The sequence below is a fragment of the Myxine glutinosa genome, chromosome 11 (genome assembly GCF_964187855.1).
Source record: "Myxine glutinosa chromosome 11, kmMyxGlut1.1, whole genome shotgun sequence".
Lineage (NCBI taxonomy): Eukaryota > Metazoa > Chordata > Myxini > Myxiniformes > Myxinidae > Myxine > Myxine glutinosa.
Window position 1 is genome coordinate 2,898,132 of NC_136271.1, and position 24,400 is coordinate 2,922,531.

A 24,400-nucleotide genomic window follows, 5' to 3' on the forward strand; every position below is an offset into this window, starting at 1 on the left:
AGGGGCGACAGACAAAAGTGGGAAAATGATTCAAATACAATATTCGATCTCAGTTAATGATTATTAATCGTATTTTTAAAATACTCACAAACAACCAAAATATACATTCGTATTTGTAAAAGGTAAAAGGAGGATATTAAATCATAATCACATGACCCTGTGACTTCCGGTTTTGGCACGTGACAGCGTGTTGTTTTTTTCCGCTTCCGGGGTGCGGTAAACTGCGGTTCATAATTGCGTGACCAGCAAGTAATGAGCGACACACATGATGCTGAGACCTAAAGCTCTAACGCAGGTGCTAAGTCAGGCGAACACGGGGGGAGTACAGAGCACTCTGTGAGTTTGGTCATCCTTTGTGTTGAATCCGACGGTAGCGTGTCCCACCTGTGCTTTACGGTGGTGATGTGCTTTACGGTGGCGTTGTGCTTTACCGAGACTATGGCGATGTGCTTTACGGTGGCGTTGTGCTTTACCGAGACTATGGCGATGTGCTTTACCGAGACTATGGCGATGTGCTTTACCATGGTGATGTGCTTTACCATGGTGATGTGCTTTACCACGGTGATGTGCTTTACCACGGTGATGTGCTTTACCATGGTGATGTGCTTTACCATGGTGATGTGCTTTACCATGGTGATGTGCTTTACCATGGCGATGTGCTTTACCATGGCGATGTGCTTTACCATGGTGATGTGCTTTACCGAGACTATGGCGATGTGCTTTACCATGGCGATGTGCTTTACCATGGCGATGTGCTTTACCATGGCGATGTGCTTTACCATGGCGATGTGCTTTACCATGGCGATGTGCTTTACCATGGCGATGTGCTTTACCGAGACTATGGCGATGTGCTTTACCGAGACTATGGCGATGTGCTTTACCGAGACTATGGCGATGTGCTTTACCGAGACCATGGCGATGTGCTTTACCGAGACCATGGCGATGTGCTTTACCGAGACCATGGCGATGTGCTTTACCGAGACCATGGCGATGTGCTTTACCGAGACCATGGCGATGTGCTTTACGGAGACCATGACTATGTGCTTTACCGAGACCATGGCGATGTGCTTTACGGAGACCATGGCGATGTGCTTTACCGAGACCATGGCGATGTGCTTTACGGAGACCATGACTATGTGCTTTACCGAGACCATGGCGATGTGCTTTACCGAGACCATGGCGATGTGCTTTACGGAGACCATGACTATGTGCTTTACCGAGAGCATGGCGATGTGCTTTACCGAGACCATGGCGATGTGCTTTACCGAGACCATGGCGATGTGCTTTACGGAGACTATGACTATGTGCTTTACCATGGTGATGTGCTTTACGGAGACTATGGCGATGTGCTTTACCGAGACTATGGCGATGTGCTTTACGGAGACTATGGCGATGTGCTTTACGGAGACTATGGCGATGTGCTTTACCGAGACTATGGCGATGTGCTTTACCGAGACTATGGCGATGTGCTTTACCGAGACCATGGCGATGTGCTTTACCGAGACCATGGCGATGTGCTTTACCGAGACCATGGCGATGTGCTTTACCGAGACCATGGCGATGTGCTTTACGGAGACCATGACTATGTGCTTTACCGAGACCATGGCGATGTGCTTTACCGAGACCATGGCGATGTGCTTTACGGAGACCATGACTATGTGCTTTACCGAGAGCATGGCGATGTGCTTTACCGAGACCATGGCGATGTGCTTTACCGAGACCATGGCGATGTGCTTTACGGAGACTATGACTATGTGCTTTACCATGGTGATGTGCTTTACGGAGACTATGACTATGTGCTTTACCATGGTGATGTGCTTTACGGAGACTATGACTATGTGCTTTACCATGGTGATGTGCTTTACGGAGACTATGACTATGTGCTTTACCATGGTGATGTGCTTTACCATGGTGATGTGTTTTCCCAAGGCGATGTGCGTGCATTTGGGGCCTTTTTCTCTGCCAGGTTGATGACCAGCGAGGGTTCTCTGCTCGCATATTCTGGTTATGGCGACACTGACGCACGTTTGACTGCGGCTATCGCCAGCAACGTGTGGGCCGCATACGATCGTGGTGGACGTGCTGCCTTCAAGGAGGACCGCCTGCGTCTCCTCCTCATTGAATGCATGGTATATTTTCACAATCGTTCATGGGCGGTCCCGAATGCGGGTTATGACTGAGTCATGTGACCTTGGGTGCCGCCGCCATGCTGGAGGTCTATTGCTGACTGGCCATGTCCCGAGTTGCTAAGCAAAACGGCGTCAAAGCTTCCATTTAAATTCGTTTGTGAAAAATGGTGGCATTGTGAGGTGATGACGCATTAAACTAGAAGGGCACTCGGTAGAGAGCATACCTCGGCTCGGCTGTGCAGTTTGTTTTGTATCCCACCGATAGGTCAGATGTGGTTTCAGACATAAACCAAAATCTAATCGCCTTATTCTTGTCTCCTAACCAACTCGTCCGCCTCGTTTTGTCACAAGTTATCCGCAACTTTTTGAGATATCGTGCTATGTATTGTTTTTTGCCCTATCAATGGTGAAGAATCGCCTTAAAAATTCTCAGATCCGGATTTGGATCTTCACCAAAATCTAAACATTTTGTCCTCACATACCCAATTGCTCCACCAAATTTAATCCGAATCTGTCCACAACCTTTGAAGATATCTTGTTCACAAACAGACAAGCAAACAAGAAGGCGTCATGCAGAGCATGATACTTGCAAAATCCACCCTCCCTCCCTCCCTCCCTCCCCCCCCAAAAAGTTGTCATGGATACATCAAATTGTCCATTTTATTAAGATTAAAATTGACGATATTAATCGAAGCTCGGGTCAATCGGATCAAAGTTAATGATTTTTCAGATGAAAATTGATGGAGGTTTGGCCTTGATTTGATCTTTGGCATTTTGCCCTTGATAGTTGGTTTCCCAATTCAGTAATGCGCTATGTAATTGCTGTTGAATCTTCAAGTTAATATGATGAAAATTGATGATTTTTATAAGTTTGACCTTGAGTTTACCTTTGATCTTTTGACCTTAATAGTTGGTTTCCCAATTCAGTAATGCGCTATGTAATTGCTGTTGAATCTTCAAGTTAATATGATGAAAATTGATGATTTTTATAAGTTTGACCTTGAGTTTACCTTTGATCTTTTGACCTTAATAGTTGGTTTCCCAATTCAGTAATGCGCTATGTAATTGCTGTTGAATCTTCAAGTTAATAGGATCAAAATTGATGATTTTCAGATGAAAATTGATGATTTTTATAAGTTTGACCTTGAGTTTACCTTTGATCTTTTGACCTTAATAGTTGGTTTCCCAATTCAGTAATGCGCTATGTAATTGCTGTTGAATCTTCAAGTTAATAGGATGAAAATTGATGATTTTTATAAGTTTGACCTTGAGTTTACCTTTGATCTTTTGACCTTAATAGTTGGTTTCCCAATTCAGTAATGCACTATGTAATTGCTGTTGAATCTTCAAGTTAATAGGATGAAAATTGATGATTTTTATAAGTTTGACCTTGAGTTTACCTTTGATCTTTTGACCTTAATAGTTGGTTTCCCAATTCAGTAATGCACTATGTAATTGCTGTTGAATCTTCAAGTTAATAGGATGAAAATTGATGATTTTTATAAGTTTGACCTTGAGTTTACCTTTGATCTTTTGACCTTAATAGTTGGTTTCCCAATTCAGTAATGCGCTATGTAATTGCTGTTGAATCTTCAAGTTAATAGGATGAAAATTGATGATTTTTATAAGTTTGACCTTGAGTTTACCTTTGATCTTTTGACCTTAATAGTTGGTTTCCCAATTCAGTAATGCGCTATGTAATTGCTGTTGAATCTTCAAGTTAATATGATGAAAATTGATGATTTTTATAAGTTTGACCTTGAGTTTACCTTTGATCTTTTGACCTTAATAGTTGGTTTCCCAATTCAGTAATGCGCTATGTAATTGCTGTTGAATCTTCAAGTTAATAGGATGAAAATTGATGATTTTTATAAGTTTGACCTTGAGTTTACCTTTGATCTTTTGACCTTAATAGTTGGTTTCCCAATTCAGTAATGCACTATGTAATTGCTGTTGAATCTTCAAGTTAATAGGATGAAAATTGATGATTTTCAGATGAAAATTGATGATTTTTATAAGTTTGACCTTGAGTTTACCTTTGATCTTTTGACCTTAATAGTTGGTTTCCCAATTCAGTAATGCGCTATGTAATTGCTGTTGAATCTTCAAGTTAATAGGATGAAAATTGATGGTTTTTATAAGTTTGACCTTGAGTTTACCTTTGATCTTTTGACCTTAATAGTTGGTTTCCCAATTCAGTAATGCGCTATGTAATTGCTGTTGAATCTTCAAGTTAATAGGATGAAAATTGATTTTCAGATGAAAATTGATGATTTTATAAATTTGACCTTGTTTACCTTTGACCTTTTGACCTTAAAAATACTCGTAGTTGGTTTTCCAATTTAGTGACTCAGTATACAAATGCTGTTCAATTTTCAAGTCAATCGGATGAAAAATTGTGATTTTAGAAATCTGACCTCCAGATGACCTTTGACCTCAATCAATAGGCTTCTCAATTGTGACGACCTCTACAGCTTGGTGAAGTTTCATGACTATCAGTTTAGAATTGACCTGTAGGCGAGTGACAAATAGAGACAGAATATCAGAGACAATAAAAATCTTCGATTTTGCAAGTAACAAAAAAAAGTAACAAAAAGGACCTGACAGGTATAACTAAAATCGAGAGAAACAATAATTGATTGATTAATTAATTGTGTAATTACAATTAATAATAATCGTAAAATAATTAATTTCTTAATCAATAGCACACCTGAACCACCACTGCTTCATCCGAAACTAACGTTTTGAAAATCGAGTAATTCATTGAATAATTAAATAATTAATCTATGAATTGATTAATCGATAAATCAAAAACGCCCTTTACATCCAAATCACTTCGGCACTGTCATGTCCAAATATCACCTACCTACATCTAAAGGTGCCTGAGATCTTGCCTGGATGAGAGAGAATATAAATAAGTACTTAATAAATCGATAATAAATTTGGTATAATATTTGGTATAAATTGGTATAATATTTGGTATTTAGTAATTGGTATAAATTTGGATAATAAATTTGGTAAACATATATTTGGTACTACAGAACTTTAAAATACAAGAAAACAAACACGACATGATAACAATAACCGAAGCTTTTTGTGATTCACAGCAAAAGACTGGAACAGCTGAGAGGTCATGCATTTATAAGCACGTCTATGTAACAGCGACACCGATTGGTTCATCGGTCATGACGATTGGTTCATCGGTCATGACCTAATTTGTATTCTGAATGCCCATTGGTCGACTGTCACCACCATCCCTGGCTCCGATTGGCTGGAGCGGAGTTGTTAGCGATGACTCATCATTTGCATCAGTACCTTGGAGGGAGGGGGCATGGGGTTCCTCCAACGCCGGGACACCATTTGCAGACAATTTTGTTAACGTGCAGACATTTGCAGGTTAATTTGATCAAAAGGTTAAAGGTCGGTGTCACCTAAAAATCATCATTTTTTTTCATGCAATTGACGTGAAATTTTAATTTACCATTTGAGTTTTGTCATCAAATTTTCACCAAAGCTGTATTATGAGAACATGGAGAAGGCAAAGTAATAATTTAGTCAAAAGGTCAAAGGTGAGCATCACAGTCGTCAATTTTCACCTGATTGACTTGAAATTTTAAGAATTTTCATATTGGGTCACTGAATTGGTTCACTGATCAAAAGCTGGAAGCTGATTTTATTTTATATATATATATATATTTTTTAGATCTAAGGCGCCCCGGCAATGCAGCGCTGGAGGATGTTATTTAATTATTTGGCATGGGGACGGTGTACTTTGAATGTATCTGTACTTGTTTTTTATTTTTGTTTTTAACTGTTATTTTGTGCATACCGAAGAAGAAGACGTCTGAACACAAACGGAAATGGACGGCCTTTGCATTTTCAGATACGTTCTAGTTATTCATTGACATTGTGAACGTATTGTCTGTGTGGTTATGACTTCCATTTGTGTCCATTTGCTGTATCCTTAATTTTATGTATTTCTCTCCCACTTTATGCCCATGCAGGAGGGCAATGTTGCAATCACGCGTGTGGCGAACTTGCTGCTTTGTATCTACGCAAAGGAAACAGTAGGGTTTGGACTCCTCAAAGCAAAGGTGAGTAATGATAATGAGCATGTCAAGCTCTTCAATCCCTAATGTGCAAATCTCTTCCACAAATAAATTTTGTCGTCATAGGGAATCGCTTTTCATTATCATTAATTGTGTGTACTGTGGCGGGCACAAGGGGCAATAATTCCACGCACCAGTGGGTTGCGCGAGCGTCCAGGCGGGGAACTAAAAGGCATGCCCCGCCTTTCGACCGATCTTCCACGCCCGGGGGCAAGGCGTGGCCTCGGGACATATATGCGGGCTCCAAGTTCGAGCCCGCCCAGTGCTGAAGTGCGAGCTCTGAATAAAGACTTGTTGTACCAACGCGTTGTGGCCTACCTCTCTGGCAATCGAGTCGTGTGTGCGCAGCACCACGTTGCTGACCCCCGAACGCGCCATGGCTACCAACGCCATTGCAGTCAAACTCCCGGAGTTTTGGGAAGCGCAAGCCGACGTTTGGTTTGTGCAGGCTGAAGCTCAATTTCAGCTCCGAGGCATCACAGCGGACGAGACCCGGTACTACCACGTGGTCGCCGCCCTCGGGCATCGCACTGCCGCCCGAGTCGTGTCCATCCTTCGGCGCCCGCCGGGCGACCACAAGTACGAGGCGCTCAAACGTCTCCTCTCCACGTTCGGGCTCACAGAGATCGAACGGGCCGACCGTGTCCTGGACCTTCCCGCCCTCGGCGACACACGACCATCCGTCCGGATGGATTTCATGCTGTCTCTGCCTGGGGACCAGTGCCCGGATTTCTTGTTCCGCGCACTCTTCCTCCGCCAGCTACCGATACAGGTGCGCCTCGCGCTGGCCGGTTCCAAACTAACGGAACCCCGCGCCCTGGCCGGAGAGGCCGACAAGTTTTTCGCGGCCTGCGACACGCGGTCCGTTTACGGTGCTGCCGTAGTGGCTCCCAGTGCGGAGGCTCCAGTGCCCCCGGCTTCCCTCGTGGCCGCTGCTGCACCCTGCCCACTACCGCCACCGGCACGGCCGACGCGGCCGCCACCGCCGCAAACCTGGTGCTACTACCATGCCAGGTTCCGCCGCAAGGCTAAAACGTGCCGCCCGCCGTGTTCTTTTGATGGGTCGGGAAATGACCTGGCCGGCGCTCACTTGCGGACCTGACCGTCGGCCATTCCGGCAGCCTCCTGTTCATCACGGACACCTTGTCCGGGCGCCGTTTTCTTTGCGACACAGGAGCGCAGGTAAGCGTCCTCCCTGCCTCCACGTCCGACAAGCAAACCGTGGGCCGGGGCCCCGCTTTGCTTGCCGCCAACGGTACACCCATCCGCACATTCGGGAAGCGTTGCCTCTCACTGCGGTTCGGAGGGCAGCGCTTTCAATGGTCGTTCGTTACCGCCAGCGTGCCAATGGCCCTGCTCGGCACGGACTTCCTATGTGCGCATGGGCTGTTGGTCGACGTTAAGCGCAGACGTCTCGTCCAGGCCGAAACCTTCAGCTCGCTCGCTTGTTCGCTGAGCAGCTCGTTGAGCAGCCCGCTGAGCGGCTCACCGAGCGGCTTGCCAAGCGGCTTGCTGAAAGGTTCCCTCCCGGCGAGGTTCGTCTGCACGCTTCCGGCAGCGGACGAGTTTACCCGCCTCCTCGCCAGTTTCCCGGCCTTCACGCGGCCCACCTTCTCAGCGGTGGCCGTCAAACATGGGGTGGAGCACCATATCCCCACGGTCGGGCCGCCGGTCTACGCCCGGGCACGCCGACTCGACCCCAGGAAGCTCGCCGTGGCGAAAGCGGAGTTCGCCCCGCTGGAACGGTTGGGGATCGTACGGCGCTCCAACAACGCTTGGGCTTCTCTGCACATTCTGCCGAAGTCAGGCGGAGGATGGCGGCCGTGCGGTGACTACCGCCGGCTCAATGATGCCACCACCCCCGACTGCGACCCGGTCCCGCATATCCAGGACTTTTCCGCCCGGTTGGCGAACACGACCGTGTTCTCCAAGGTGGACCTCATCCGGGGCTACCACCAGGTCCCCGTCCAACCGGACGATGTCCCAAAGACGGCCGTCATCACCCCTTTCGGCCTCTTGAGTTCCTGCGAATGCCTTTTGGGTTGAAGAATGCGGCCCGGGCGTTCCAACGGCTCATGGACAGCGTCTTGCGCGACTTACCTTTCATCTGTCGACCTGGACGACATCCTAGTCGCGAGGGCGTCCCGGGAGGAGCACCTGCTCCACCTCCGCATGCTTTTCGAACGCCTGGGCCAGCATGGCCTGATCATCAACCCCGCAAAGTGCCGTTTCGGTGTCGCTGCCATCGACTTCTTGGGGCACCGCATCACCAGGCATGGGGCCATCCCTTTACCGGCCAAGGTGGAGGCGGTCAGGGATTTCCCACGCCCCCGCACGATCAAGGGGCTCCAGGAGTTCCTGGGCATGGTAAATTTTTACCACCGCTTCGTGCCCCACGTCGCCCAGCTCCTCCGCCCCCTGCACGAGGCCCTCCGGGGCAATCCGGGCAAAGGTGACATCGCCTGGTCGGAGCCGATGGCCGCGGCATTTGCGGGCGCAAAGCTGGCCCTGGCCAACGCCACCATGCTGGCTCACCTGGCGCCTGATGCACCGATCGCCCTCACCACCGACGCGTCGGACTACGCGGTGGGCGCGGTGCACGAGCAGTGGGTGAGTGGTGCTTGGCAGCCGCTGGCATTTTTTAGCCGGCAGCTTCGCCCGCACGAACGCCGCTATAGCACCTTCGACCGCGAGCTGCTCGGGCTCCACCTCGCGGTCCGACACTTCCGCCATCTGCTCGAGGGCCGCCCGTTAACGGCTTTCATCGACCACAAGCCCCTTGTGTTCGCGATGGCCAAGGTCGCTGAGCCATGGTCGGCAGGGCAGCAGCGTCACCTCTCTGCCGTGTCCGAGTACACGACGGACATCCGTCACGTCGCGGGTAAAGACAACCCGGTGGCGGATTGCCTTTCCCGGTCCGTCGCGCACGCGGTCCACCTCGATCGACTATGCCCGGATGGCGGAGGACCAGACCGCTGACCCCGGCGTCAAGGCCTTGCGGACTGCCGTGACGGGCCTCCGCGTCACCGAGGTGCCGTTCGACATTGCGGGCGCGGCCCTCCTGTGTGACGTCTCCCTCGGCCGGCCTCGCCCCATCGTGCCCGCTGGCTGGCAGCGCACGGTTTTCGACGCCATCCACGGCCTGTCCCACCCGGGCACGAAGGCCTCCCAGAAGCTCGTCGCGGCGAAGTTCGTCTGGCATGGCCTCAGGAAGGACGTCCGCGACTGGGCCAGGGCGTGCCTCGCGTGCCAGCGCGCAAAGGTCCACCGCCACACCCAGGCCCCGTTGGCCCCGTTTACGGTGCCCGAGCGTCGGTTCGACCATGTCCACGTCGACTTGGTGGGACCTCTGCCCCCCTCATGGGGGTTCACCCACCTCCTCACCATGGTGGACCGCACCACACGGTGGCCGGAGGCCGTGCCATTGGCGGCGACGTATGCGGCTGATGTGGCGCGAGCCTTCATCGCCACTTGGGTTGCCCGGTTCGGTGCCCCCTCGGACATCTCGTCCGACCGTGGCCCCCAGTTCACCTCGGAGCTCTGGGGCGCGGTGGCGCAAGGGCTCGGCGTCCAACTGCACCGCACCACGGCCTACCACCCCCAGGCCAATGGCCTGTGCGAGCGCTTTCATCGCTCGATGAAGGCCGCGCTCCGGGCCAGCCTCTGTGATGGCAGCTGGGCCGACAGGCTCTCCTGGGTCCTGCTGGGCCTCAGGACGGCGCCCAAGGACGACCTGCGCGCGTCCTCGGCGGAGCTGGTCTTCAGGCAACCACTGCGGGTACCGGGCGAATTTATCCCCGACTCCACGGCTCCTTGGTCCGCGGCGCAACAGCGCTTCACCCTGCAGGAGACCGCCCGGAGGTTCGCCCCGGTGCCGACGGCACAACACGGTTGCCCGTCCTCCGACGTCGCCCCGGAGCTTCGCACGCCAGAGTACGTCTTCGTCCGGCACGACGCCCACCGGGCACCGCTACGGCCCCCGTACGACGGGCCCTTCCACGTGCTGGAGACCGGGGACAAATATTTCACCGTCGACATCGGCGGTGCCCCGGATCGTATCTCAGTGGACCGCCTCAAGCCGGCCCACCTCGATCTGGACCACCCCCCGCAAGCAGCTCTGCCTCCGCGTCGAGGCTGCCCCCCGGCGGTCAGACCCCCGGCACCCCCCAGCCCCGCCGTCCCGCTAACCCCCAGCCCTGCACGCATCGCCAGGGGGCGTTTCGGCCGGGTCATCGGCTTCCCCGCAAGCTCGCCCTTCAGGTGCGCGGGAATTCTGGGGGGGGGGGGGGGGGCGCATGTGGCGGGCACAAGGGGCAATAATTCCGCGCACCAGTGGGTGGCGCGAGCGTCCAGGCGGGGAACTAAAAGGCATGCCCCGCCTTTCGACCGATCGGCCACGCCCGGGGGCAAGACGTGGCCTCGGGACATATATGCGGGCTCTAAGCTCGAGCCCGCCCAGTGCTGAAGTGCGAGCTCTGAATAAAGACCCTTGTTGTACCAACGCGTTGTGGCCTACCTCTCTGTCAATCGAGTCGTGTGTGCGCAGCACTACAGTACCATACTTTTTGGCGTTCAAGTCGATACTTTCTTCTCAAGTCGAGGCTTCGTTTTATACTCAGAATCGACTTATGTATGTTTTAAGACATTGAGTTGCATAAATGAAAAAAAAAAAGTTGCAAAGTATATTGTTTTGTGAAATAAATTGTACAATTGTTAATTTGAAACACGACAAGTTTCCACAACATCATGGATGTTCCTTGAAAATACAATGTTAAGTTAAAAAAAAAAAAAAGTAAAGCAAGTGAGATATTACCATAACAGACGTAGTGTGATAATGGGGTGATATGTTCCCATGGACGTTGTGTTATAATATGGTGATGTGATCCCAGAGCACATTTTCAATTAATCTTACACAACTTTAACCTCATTTAACTACATACAAGAGACAATTGCTACACAAATCAATAAACACACAAGTGGATAATTAAATGGACATTTACAGGGGTACTCGCCCAAATGTAGGGCCGAGATTGCTTGTCGGGAAGATGGAGGTGCGGGTGTGGAGAGGAAGGATTACAGGCAGGGATAGAGATCAGGTCTTCGTGTCTCAGACTGACTGCTCGAATAGTTTGTGGTGTGGGACAGCAAAAGGGCTTTCGGGTGAGTGACGCGGCGAATCCAGCTCTGATCGGGCTTTCGGGTGAGTGGCGCGGTGAACCTGACCCTGATAGGGCTTTCTGTGAGTTACACGGCTAATCCAGCCCTGATTGAGCATTCGGGTGAGTGGCGTGGCGAATCCGGCCCTGATTGGGCTTTTGGGTGAGTGGCATGGCGAATCCGCGCCGGATTGGGCTTTCGGTTAGTTGCACGGCGAATCCGGCCCTGATCGGGGTTTTGGGTTAGTGGCGCAGTGAATTGGGCCCTGATCAGGCTTTCGGGTGAGTGGTGCGGTGATTCGGGACCTGATCGGGCTTTTGGGTGAGTGGCGCGGCAAATCCGGCCCTGATCGGGATTTTGGGTGAGTGGCGCGGAAAATCCGGCCCTGATCGGGTTTTTGGGTGAGTGGTGCAGTGATTCTGGACCTGATTGGGCTTTTGGGTGAGTGGTGCGGTGATTCGGGACCTGATCGGGCTTTTGGGTAAGTGGCGCGGCAAATCTGGCCCTGATCGGGATTTTGGGTGAGTGGCGTGGAAAATCCGGCCCTGATCGGGTTTTCGGGTGAGTGGTGCAGTGATTCCGGACCTGATCGGGATTTTGGGTGAGTAGTGCGGCAAATCCGGCCCTGATCGGGTTTTCGGGTGAGTGGTGCAGTGATTCCGGACCTGATCGGGCTTTTGGGTGAGTGGTGCGGCAAATCCGGACCTGATCGGGTTTTCGGGTGAGTGGTGCAGTGATTCCGGACCTGATCGGGCTTTTGGGTAAGTGGTGCGGCAAATCCGGCTCTGATCGGGTTTTCGGGTGAGTGGTGCGTCAAATCCGGCCCTGATCGGGTTTTCGGGCGAGTGGCGCGGCAAATCCGGCCCTGATCGGGCTTTCGGATGAGTGAAGTGGAAAATCTGGAATGCAGAAATATCTGATTGAGCTATCGAACGGGCCTCGGCGAATCTAGAGTGGAGAAATTGTCAAGGAGTTGCCGAGGGATGGTGTGAACCAAATGTTGGGAAATACAAATACCGTGCTGTATTTGTATGAAGACAGATCTTGTGGTTGAGAAAACCAAGCTGAGCGTTGATCATGGCTGCGAAGTGCAGTAGTCTAAATTTTAATTAAATCTATGAAATCCATTGATTGAACAAATATTATCAAAACTTGTGTTGTCAAAGTTGGCTGTACATGAAGCCATTTTGAAGGTCATTTACGAAGCTAGTTTTAGAGGCCGGCAAGCTGCATGGAGAGAACGCCTCCGTCGCCACTGCCTGTTCATGGTGAGAACCTGATGTTGCTTTTAAAATGAGAATTAATATCCCATTTACTTAATAATCTTTTATAATCTATATAGTGGAGTTCATTAAGACTTATCGTTGTTATAATTAGCACACATATATTCCTGAGCACACATACAGTCACGTGAAAAAGTAAAGTTTTGACTTTTTCAACATATTTCAACATACAGCTATTTGATCTTCATTTCAACAATATTGAAAGATAAAGGTGATATAATATAACAAATATCATGAAACATTTACATTTTGTAGTCCATTGTATAATTTATATAAACATACATGCAAATATCGCATGTGGAAAAAGTAAGTACACCCCAAAATTTATCACTACTTCAAATACCTAAAATTAGAATCAGGTGCACCAACTCAGGTGCAAATAATTAGAACATCGTTAGAGAGGATCTTGGAGGAACCTGTCTTATTTAAACCTCAGACATTTAGTTTGGTTTGCTCTTTGTTATTTTAGTGTGTGGCGTCACCATGCCAAGATCAAAATAGTTCTCTGAGGCCTTCAGAAAGAAGGTTATAGACGCCTTCGAGTCTGGGAAGGGATTTAAAAAGATCTCCAAACAATTTGAAATCAATCATTCGACTGTCCGGAAGATCATCGACAAGTGGAGAAGATTCCAAACAACTGCCAACTTGTTCAGGCCAGGCCACCCCAGCAAGTTCAGCCCGAGAGCGGCCCGCAAGATGCTGAAAGAAGTCCCAAAGAACCCCAGAATGTCATCACGGGACCTACAGGTAGCTCTTGCCACTGTTGATGTCAAAGTGCACGAGTTTACCATTAGAAAGAGGCTGCACAAATTTGATCTACATGGGAGCTGTGCCAGGAGGAAACCTTTGCTGTCCAGAAAGAACATCAGGGCAAGACTAAAGTTTGCCAATGAACACCTCGGCAAAGACTAGCACTTCTGCAACAATGTGCTCTGGACAGATGAGTCAAAGGTAGAGCTATTTGGCCACAGTACCAGAAGACATGTTTGACGAAAACCAAAGACAGCATTTGACCACAAGAACCTGATACCAACTCTAAAGCATGGTGGTGGAAATATTATGGTTTGGGGCAGCTTTGCTGCATCAGGGCCTGGGCAGCTCACCATCATATAATCCACGATGAATTCTTCATTGTACCAGAGGGTGCTTGAGGATAATGTGAGGCCATCTGTCGGAAAGTTGAAGCTCACCCGAAGGTGGACCTTGCAACATGACAATGACTCTAAACATACCAGTAAATCCACCAAGCAATGGCTGAAAAGAAAGAAATGAAGGGTTCTGGAATGGCCAAGTCAAAGCCCGGATCTAAATCCCATCGAGATGTTGTGGGGGGATTTGAAACGAGCTGTGCGTGCAAGAAACCCCTCAAACATCGCACAGCTGAAAGAATTCTGCATGGAGGAGTGGGCAAAAATTTCTCCCAGTCGATGTCAGAGACTGGTAGGCAGTTATAAGAAACGCCTACTTGAGGTTGTTTCTGCCTAAGGGGGCAATCCACCTCTTGGAGCCAAGGCTGTACTTACTTTTTCCACATGCAAAATTTGCATTTATGTTTATTTAAATTATACAATGGACGACAAAATGTAAATGTTTCATGATATTTGTTATATTATATCACCTTTATCTATCAATATTATAATAATAATAATACATTTTTTTTTTTTTTTTTTTTTAATATATATATAAGCCTGGTGTTGGGCTAGCGGCTAGGGTGCCAGCTTAGGATCCTAGGATCCTGGGTTCGAATCCCGGTAGATCGCTGAATTAATGCCAGGGGGGTTGACTCAGCCTGTCATCCTTCCGAGTTCGGCAAATTGAGTACCAGTTCACTGGTAATTCCCTGCTTGTCGTAAAAGGCGACAAAAAGGGTTGGCGGCAGGAAGGGCATCCGGCCGTAAAACATTGCTTCAAAAAGGGGACCAACAAAAACAACAACAACCACGGTCCCCGAAAAAGGCCTCGAAAGGTGGGGGTTTTTTTTGGTTTTTTAAAAATTATTAAATATAGTGCTTTTCAAGAAGCCCAAAGGTACTTTGACAGAGTACAAAAAACAAGTGCAAAAAGACAAAAATCAATAGGTAAATAATCAAAGCAAAAGGAAGGAGAAGGAGAAGAGATAGTCAGGGGTTAAATGCTGTGGGTTAAATGTTGAATGCAGTGTTGAACAGGTGGATCTTGAGTGATGTTTTGAATGTGGTGAGTGAGGAGGAGTCTCTGATGGTGTGAGGTAGTGAGTTCCAGAGGGTGGGAGCAGCGATGGAGAAGGCCCTGTCCCCCCAGGATCTGAATTTGGTCCGGATGGGGGGGGGGGGGGGGGGGGCGGTCAGGAGGTTGGTACTGTTGAAATATAGATCAAATAGCTATATGTTGAAAAAGTCAAAACTTTACATGGGGTGTACTTACTTTTTCACGTGACTGTATATTTCGAGGCACACATACAGTATATTCAATATGTAAACTTGAATAAAAAATATTTACATCAGCAGTTACGTTTTTGTCCCCCGTCGCACCGCGGAGCGAAAGGGGGACGATGGTTTTCCCGTCGGTCTGTGCGTGCGTGCGTAAGCGAAGGACCGCATTCGAATTTGGTGTGTGGGTGCAACCCACGTCAAAATCCAAGATGGCCGCCACCATGTATGTCTGATGCCATGTATGTCTGAACCTTGAGTGGAATATCTTGAAAAATAAGCGAAGTACCAACTTCTAATCTGGTGTGTGGGTGTATCTCGACATAAGGAAGAAGGCTATTGAAAATGGGGTCGCCACGTCAAATTCCAAGATGGCTGCCACCATATATATGTCTGAACCTTGTGAGCGAAATATCTTGAAAAATAAGAAGTACCAACTTCTAATCTGGTGTGGGTGTATCTATGCATAAGGAAGAATCCTAAAATTGGGTCGCCAAAGATGGCCGCCAACATATATATGTCTGAACCTTGAGCGAAATATCTTGAAAAATAAACGAACTACTAACTTCTAATCTGGTGTGTGGGTGTATCTACGCATAAGGAAGAACGCTATTGAAAATTGGGTCGCCACGTCAAAATCCAAGATGGCCGCCGCCATGTATGTCTGAACCTTGTGAGCGGAATATCTTGAAAAATAAATGAACTACCAACTTCTAATCTGGTGTGTGGGTGTATTTCGGCATAAGGAAGAACGCTATTGAAAATTGGGTCGCCACGTCAAAATCCAAGATGGCCACCACCATATATATGTCTGAACCTTGTGAGCGAAATATCATATCATAGCATGTTTTCTGCGTCTTCCACTTTGTCAACTCGCATCACTTCCCGGACGGGGGACTTAGGCGTAACGCTTGTGATAATTAAATGTACCATGGCACCAATCAGCGGGACAACAAAGGAGAGGGGGAGACGAAAGCGAAGGCAACCTTTGGTTCCTTGACTGAGATGGCATATGGTTGTAAACAGCTTATGTAACCTTTCACACTAGACACATGGATGCACTGAGTTCTTCAAAGGTTGTAAACCTGTAGGAGGCTCCCTGTCGCTCAATGTTTGATATTTATTTTGTCTACACTCAAGAACATCACTGTCCCGACTTCGGGTTCCATTAATTGAACAAAATGCTGACCAGACATTTCTACACAACACCTTATCTCGTCAAGGCCTCTGCCCCCTTTTTCCACTCTCCCTACAAACCACCCTCCAGACATTCACATTTGTAAACACGCTGTAATCTTCAATAAGATCGATTACATCAACAAAATGATGGATATCTTCAAAGATTAAACAAAATTCCAACAATTGGGAAGTGCAGCCGAACACGACCATACGTCATGGTTGGAAGGTCAGATCACCAAACGCTATTTCAGCTCCACAAGCGCAGGGAACTATCTGAGGAGTTATCCAACAAAATCAAACTTGTTGGAGCCCAACGTCCAAGAATGTAAGGATTGCCCAAGACCCACAAAGAAAATGTCCCACTAAGACCGATATTGTCCATGGGTTTTTTTCGGCACAACATGAACTGGCCAAGTGGTGGGAGAGGAACTGCAACCAGTATTGGCGTCACTTTCACAATTCGTGATCAAAGATTCTTTCACTTTTGCAGAAACAATTTGTGCTACAACACCGACTAGTGCGGACAACATAATCGCCTCCTTTGATATACAAAGTTTGTTTACGAATGTCTCCCTGACGGAGACTATTGATATACGAGGGCCAGTCAATAAGTAACCTTAAAATGGTGATTATAAATTCGATAATGTAATGTGTGTAGTTGTAGACATATGTTATATCTGTGGGTAAGAGTCGTGTTTTGCCTGTTTTAGATCTGGCAACATTGAACGTATGACATCAGTAGAGCAGTTCCAAGATGGCGGCTCCCTTAGAAGCATGCACCAGGGAGGAGCAACGTTCTGTCATCCGTTTCTTGTGAAGTGAGGGTGTGAATCCCAGTGAAATCCATCGCAGAATGAAGATGCAATATGGTGACGCATTTTTATCACTGCAGCAGGTGTATGACGGACAGAAAGTTTAAAAGTGGAGTGTCCAGTGTGGCAGACGCTGCTCGCTCGGGCCGGCCTCACACAGCCGACACACCAGAAATGGTTGCAGGAGTTGAGCACGTGCTAAGGGAAAACCCTCGCATTACGCTGGATGAAGCGGTCTCCAAATTGAACATTAGCCATGATTCAGCACACCATATCATTCATAACCTGATGGAGGTTAAGTAAAGTGTCTGTGATGGGTGCCTGGAGAACTCGCACCCAAACAAAGAACGGAGAGTGGATGCATGTGAAGAACTTCTGCGACATTACGAAACGGGAGGCGATGCTTTCTTACAGTGCGTAGTGACTTTGGATGAAAGCTGGGTCCACTACTTTCAGCCAGAAACGAAGAGGGCAAGCAAAGAGTGGCGCCATTCAACTTCACCGAAGCCCAAAAACTTCTGTACACAGCCGTCCGCTGTGAAAGTGATGCTGACGCTCTTCTGGGATAGCCGAGGCCCACTTGTAGAGCATTACATACCCAGAGGGACCACAATCACCAGTGCATCATACTGCGACCTTAAAAATCATCTGATACCAGCAATCGGATCAAAACGTCGTGGACTACTCACTACCGGTGTTTTGCTGCAGCATGACAATGTTCGGCCCCATATTGCCCGCGCTACAGCTGCAACAATCGAGGACATGCATTTTGAGTGTCTTCCTCATCCACCCTACTCGCCAGACCTCGCCCCTTCGGATTACCACATCTTTGGGCCACTTAAAGAGACACTTGGTGGAACCTCTTTCCGATCCGACGAAGAGGTCCAAGATGAGGTGCACGAATGGCTACACAAGCAGCCAAAATTTATATATTTTCTCGAGGAATCCAGGTCTTAGTAAAGTGCTGGAAAAAATGCATTGAACGCAATGGAGATTATGTTGAAAAATAACAGTTGTTACACACGTACATGCAATAAACAAGTTATAACAAATATTTAAAGGTTACTTATTGACTGCCCGTTGTATGTGCACATCTGCTACATCAGTGATTTGGAACATCCACAGATCTCAGCACGTCTTTGTGGAGTTTATGAACACAGCAACAAGGAATTTAGTTTCAACAACATTATGTATGTCCAAACTGATGGAGTGGCCATGGGTTCTCCATTAGGCCCAGTGCTTGCGAATATCTTTGTGGGTTATCACGAAATGCAGAAACTTGCTTGTCGGCAAGGTGTGGACGCTCCCATCCTATACTATCGGTATGTTGATGACTTTTGCTTTGTTTGAGTCTCAGATGGCATGTGACATTCTTAACACAGCTCAACACTCTCCATCCAGTGCTGAAATTCACCATAGAGATGGAATCTTCAAACACTTTACCATTATTGGACGTGTTGGTCGAAAGATCCGCACGTGGTTTCACTACATCCATCTACCGGAAGTCTCGCTTCACTCAGCAGATATACTCACGGATTCCTACAGCTCCACGAGATACAAAATTACCTTGATCAACATCCTTGTGAACGGATTTGCTCACCTTGTAATCTACCTGCTGAAATGAACAAAATCATGAATATACTCTGACAATGGTTACCTGGAGTATATAATCAAGAGGTATGTGCACAAGTTTCTCAACACGACAAAGGAACACAAGATCAGTCCTGACAAATGTCAGGATGCCATGGAAAGGACAATCGTCACGAAGGTTTGACGAACAAATCAAACGCAAGGTATCCAACATGTACCTGGCTGTGCAACCTCGAGTAATCTTTACCTTGCACCATCTGCTCACATCAATTAACAAGGATGTGCTGTGCTGCCCATCTCACAAATCAACAATGTTATCTTTGAGTTTAAGTGCCGATGTGAAGCTCGGTGCATGGGCCGTACAACTCAAAGGTTGGCTGATTGTAACAAACAGCATGTCCGGAAGTCCACCTGGCGATTCAATGAAAGAACTTGGGAATTGACTCAACCAGTACGAGCATGCAATAACGTTCAAGGATCGTCCATTTCTTTTTTTTCTTTCTTCTTCTTCTTCTTCTTCTTCTTCTTCTTCTTCTTCTGCTTCCTCTTCTTCTTCCTCTTCTTCTTCCTCTTCTTCTTCCTCTTCTTCTTCTTCTTCTGCCATTGCACGCCACTTGGATGCCAACCCCGAATGTGCAGACCAGTACAATGCAGATATGTTCAAGATATTGAGCCGAAGTCGGAGTACGTTACATCTGCGTATGTTAGAAACAACCTTCCTCCATTACACGGACCTTACATTGTGGCGTCAAGTTTCTGCCAGACGTAGCGTTTTGCATTCAGAGCAAAGAGTTCGATTTTCGTCATCAAATTTGTACATTCTCTCATTCTCTTTCAATATGGAAAGATTAAAGGTATTTCCCCGACCGCTGTCGGTGCAAATGGTGCGTCATCGCTGACAACTTCGCTCCAGCCAATCGGAGCTTGGGACAGTGGTGACCGAGTCCACCAATGGGCGTTCAGAACACAATGACGTTATGACTGAAGAACCAATCGGTGTTGCGGTTACTTAGACATGCGTATAAATGCACTTGTTCTCATCTCTTCCGGTCTCTTTGCTGTGAATCGCCTTGAAGAGTACAGCGTGAAAAGCTTCGATGTTATTGTCATTATGTTGTTTGTTTTGCTGTATATTAAAGTTCTGTAGTACCAAACAGCTGTTTATTGACTATATATCTATTAATTACGTACTGTTGGAAAATACCTTTTCACCCTTTAGACTGCTGAGAACCCTTAGACCTTTGAAAACCCTCTAAGTCCAAAAAGTCCCAGAGGACCATAAAGACAGAGGACCCCCAAAGAAATTTAAAGACACTTTAGACCAGCTTGGACCCTTACCATTTAGAGCTTTGACCACTTGGACCTTTTTAGATTACAATTGAATAATATCACCAATATTACAAATAAATTTACACAAAAAAAAGTTTGTATTATGATTGGTGTAAATCAAGACAACACAGCAACTCAAGTTCAGTCAGGTCATTATCCTCGGTTAAAACCAAGCCCATGCCTTGTGTGGATCGGTTCACGACGCTCGCATCAAGTCTAAACAAGAAGAAAAAAACCTAAAATGTCATAGCCTCCATGGTTTTATCAATTTTGCTGTGCAGAGTTAAAGGTGGCCAGTTGGACGTCTTTGGTTGCATTACAAAACAAAATCTTCTGCATATGTATACTCTCGTATCGTCTTTGTGCCAAGGTTGAACAAAATCGGTAAATGCACGTCCGATAAATGGTCAATATCAGGTTTTTCACAACTAAAATGTCCACCAATCTACCACTTTGCCATCTTTGATCACATTGCAAGATAAAGTGAGGTGCACGTATACGCTGCCATGTCGTGTGCTTGTGCCAAGTTTGAACAAAATAGGACCATGCATGTTCAAGAAATGGTTGTGATCACCTTTGAGTAACAAAATGGCCACCAGTCGGCCATCTTTGATTGCATCACGAAACAAAAATAATGTGCATATGTATACCATCATGTGTTGTCTTTGTGCCAAGTATGAGCAAAATCCGTCCATACATCTCCGACATGGGTTCCATAATTGTTGCGGACGCAAGGACGGATGAGACACATTCCATAAGCCCCCCGTTTCGGACCAAGTCCAATAGGGGCTAATAATAAAGAACGTTACGAATGACTCGCAATCTATTTAAATGATTTTTATTAAACTGTTTTGAGTTTTTGAGTGGGAAACCCGAGTGTCCGTTTTAATCCCAAGTTAAAATATCCCAAGTATCAGTTTCGACTTGACGGTTCTCAAAATTCCAAAGACTCATAAATACCCACATCCTTTGGGAACAAATTATGATTTCAATGACACACCATGCCTTCAGAAAGTATTCATGACCCTTAAATTTTTCACATTTTCTTGTTACAGCCTGAATTAAAAATGGATAAAATTGAGGGGTTTTTTTGGTCACTTATCTACTCGTAATCTATCTATAATTCCACTAATCTCTGTGTGTATGTGTGTTTGTCTGTGACCGCTGTTTCTCGACAACCACGGGTCCGATATACTTGAAACTTGCCAGGTATATTGCTGGGGACCTGAGGATGTGCCTTTTCAAGGTTTCATATTAATCGGAGAAGTAGTTACCGAGCTATGGTCACCGTACTCGCAAGCCGTTCGCTTTGGCTTTGCGAATGGACCAAACCATTTCATGTAAATAGAGGGGGGGGGTTCTACCGTACTCGCAAGCCGTTCGCTTTGGCTTTGCGAATGGACCAAACCATTTCATGTAAATAGAGGGGGGGGTTCTGTGGTCGTTACTGCCACGTGGTTTCAAAGTTTTTTTTTGTTGTTGTTGTTTGCACGCATGTTTTTTTGCACCCACGTACGGGCACGCCCTAGTACCCCATAATGTCAGTAGAATTTTCTTTTTATAGAAATCTTTACAAATTAAAATTGAAAAGCTGAAATGTTGAGTCAGAGTATTCAACCCCCTTGCTACGACACTCCAAATTGAGCTCGGATGCATCCAATTTCCTTTTATCATCCTTGATGTCTCGACAAATTGATTGGGGTGCACCTGTGGCTAATTCAATTTATTGGACATTATTTGGAAATAAACGCACCTTTCTATCTAAGGTCCCACAGTTGACGGGGCATGTCAGAGAAGAAACTCTACCATGAAGTCCAAGGAACTGTCCGTAGAACTCCGAGATAGAATTGTGAAGAGGCCTAGATCTGGGGAAGGGTATAAAACAATTTCTAGAATGTTGAAAGTTCCCAAGAGCACCGTGATCTCCATCATGGGGCAATGGAAAGAATATGGAACTACCCAGACTCTTCCTCGAGCTGGCTGTCCGACCAAACTGAGCAACCGCACAAGAAAGACCTTGGTTAGGGAGGTGACCAAGAACCCAATGACCTCTCTGACAGAACTACAGAGTTCCTTGGGTGAGATGGCAGAACCAGCCAGAAGGACAACAGTTTCTTCAGCACTTCACAAATCTAGGCTTCATGGGAGAGTGGCCAAATGGAAATCGCTCCTGAGAAAAAGGTACATGACAGCACACCTGGAGTTTGCAAAAAGACACGTGAAGGACTCGGAGCATGAAGCAAAAGATTCTGTGGTTTGATGAGACGAAAATTGAACTGCTTGGTCTGAATACAAAGCTTTACTTCTGACGGAAACTGAGCACAGCTAATCACCCATCTAATACCATGCCTACCGTGAAACATGGTGGCGGCAGCATCATGCTATGGGGATGCTTTTCAGCGGCAGCGACTGGGAAACTTGTAAGGATAGTGGAACAATGAATGGAGCCAAATACAAACAAATCCTTGAGGAGAAACTGCTTCAGAGTGCAAAAGACCTTGAACTGTGGTGAAGATTTACATTCCAACAGGACAATGACACCAAGTATACAGCTAAAGCAACATTAGAATGGCTTCAGAACAAGAACGTGAAAATCCTTGAGTGGCCCAGCCAAAGCCCAGACTTGAATCCCATTGAGAATCTGTGGAAAGACTTGAAGATTGCTGTTCTCTGATGCTCCACGTCCAACTTGACAGAGCTTGAGCAAATCTGCAAGAAAGAATGAGAGAAACCCCAAATCCAGAAGTGCAAAGCTGATGCAGACATACCCGAGAAGGCTCGAAGCTCCAATCACTGCCAAAGTCGCTTCTACGAAGTATTGACTTAGGAGGCTGAATACTTGTGTAAATTAGATATTTCTGTATTTCATTTTCAATAAAGTTGTAAAAAATTCGAAAACATATTTTCACTTTGTCATTATGGGGTATTTTGTGTAGATCAATGCTAATTTTATTTATTTATTTAATCCCTTTTAAAATCGGGCGGCAACACAAAATGTGCGAGTCAAGGGGTGTGAATACTTTGTGTAATGCCATTTGTACAGCCATCATAAATATTGTGTACACCCACCCAACCCTCTGGGCTGGTGCTCCTGCCTCACACCTAGCTCGCCCTCGCGCTGTTGAAACCAAAGCATTCAGAATCATTGGAATCTCCCGCGATGAAGCTAACTCCAAGGGCCTCTCACTCACTCACCGCAGGCAGGTTGGTGGTCTTTCCGTCTTCTACCGACTCCTCTCTGGCCTTGCCCCCCCAGCTCTCTCTGGGCTCTGTCCCGCAAATATTCCTACAGGTCGCACAAGATCTGCCTGCAACCCTCTTTTGGTTAAACTGCCAAAATCAAGACTCTCTGCTCACCTTCACTCCTTCATTCCTCTTTTCTCCCGCCTCTGGAACAAACTCCCTCACTCTCTTCAATCCCACTCCACCCTCCAAGTCTTTAAAACAGCTGTTCACCACCATCTCTTATCTTCCCCCATCCAAAACCTTGATCTTTTCTACCCCCGCTAATTTCACCCCAATTCCACTTTTTGAAATACCAACTTCTGTCCTGGAAGTCCTTGGTGTCCTTGTGCTTTATACTTCTCCCTCCCCCCCCCCCCCCCCTTCCCATGCCTCCTCCCCCCGGGCCCTCTCCCTTCCACACATCTCCCTGCTCTCGGATGTTGTGTTAGTGTGCTTCCCCTTTTCTCCCCATCTTGTCTTCCGCTCCCCCTTTTTGTGTATTTTGTTTGTCTGGTCGATTTGTTTGTGAAGTAAATGTTAGCTCTTTCACGAGCCTCGATTCAGTATACAAAAAAAACAAAAAAAAAAAACCCTTATACAAAGCTTGTTTGAACCCCTGCACCTTATACAAAGTTTGGTTGTGCCCATGCACCTGGTAAAAAATGGTTGTGCCCACGTGCCTAAAAAAATAATTGGGTTGTGCCACTGCATCTTGTAAAAAAAAAAAAGAAAAAAAAAGTTGTGCCCTGCGTTTCCCAACCTCCCCCCCTATATAATTTCTGATAGTTCACTTCTCTCTTATAAAATAATGGATTCTATGATGTGCACAATCCATCTTTAACAATCTGGATTTCAGAAGTGTATGCTTCTTGTCGTACTTGCAATGATGATTGTATTTGTAAAATTGTGTATGTCTCGCCACTAAGGTTTCTTCTTCTTCTTTTTCTCTCTCTCCTATTTTCCAGACTGAAGCGCTGGCTGCATACTTGGAGGAACCCTTGACAAAGATTGCCTCCTCCTAATGAGGCTTGTATATCGTGTGTATCACAAACGTAACATGCTCTTCCATGGCCATTCTTGCATTCTCTCATTTAGCCCACATCCCTCTCACTATAAACTGTCAGGATTTGAAATAAACCATTAACAATACAATTTCATTTTATGCCTCTTATTTTTAAA

The 24,400-nt window shown here is 46.9% G+C and overlaps 2 protein-coding genes and 1 pseudogene across 3 annotated transcripts in view; all 3 read left to right on the plus strand.

Moving 5' to 3' along the window:
- TAF5 (TATA-box binding protein associated factor 5) overlaps positions 1-24,400 on the plus strand; it is a 543,784-nt gene that overhangs the window by 369,473 nt on the left and 149,911 nt on the right. The window lies entirely within an intron of this gene.
- LAMTOR2 (late endosomal/lysosomal adaptor, MAPK and MTOR activator 2) lies at positions 184-24,373 on the plus strand. The gene is made up of 4 exons (XM_078786334.1): positions 184-336; positions 1,967-2,129; positions 6,134-6,223; positions 24,187-24,373. Exons 1-4 carry the CDS (start codon positions 266-268, stop codon positions 24,241-24,243), a joined length of 381 nt encoding a protein of 126 aa, XP_078642460.1. The 5' UTR covers positions 184-265; the 3' UTR covers positions 24,244-24,373.
- Positions 15,052-23,574, plus strand: LOC144894218 (uncharacterized; annotated as a pseudogene). Its single transcript, XR_013624879.1, has one exon. The product of XR_013624879.1 is annotated as an uncharacterized LOC144894218 (transcript).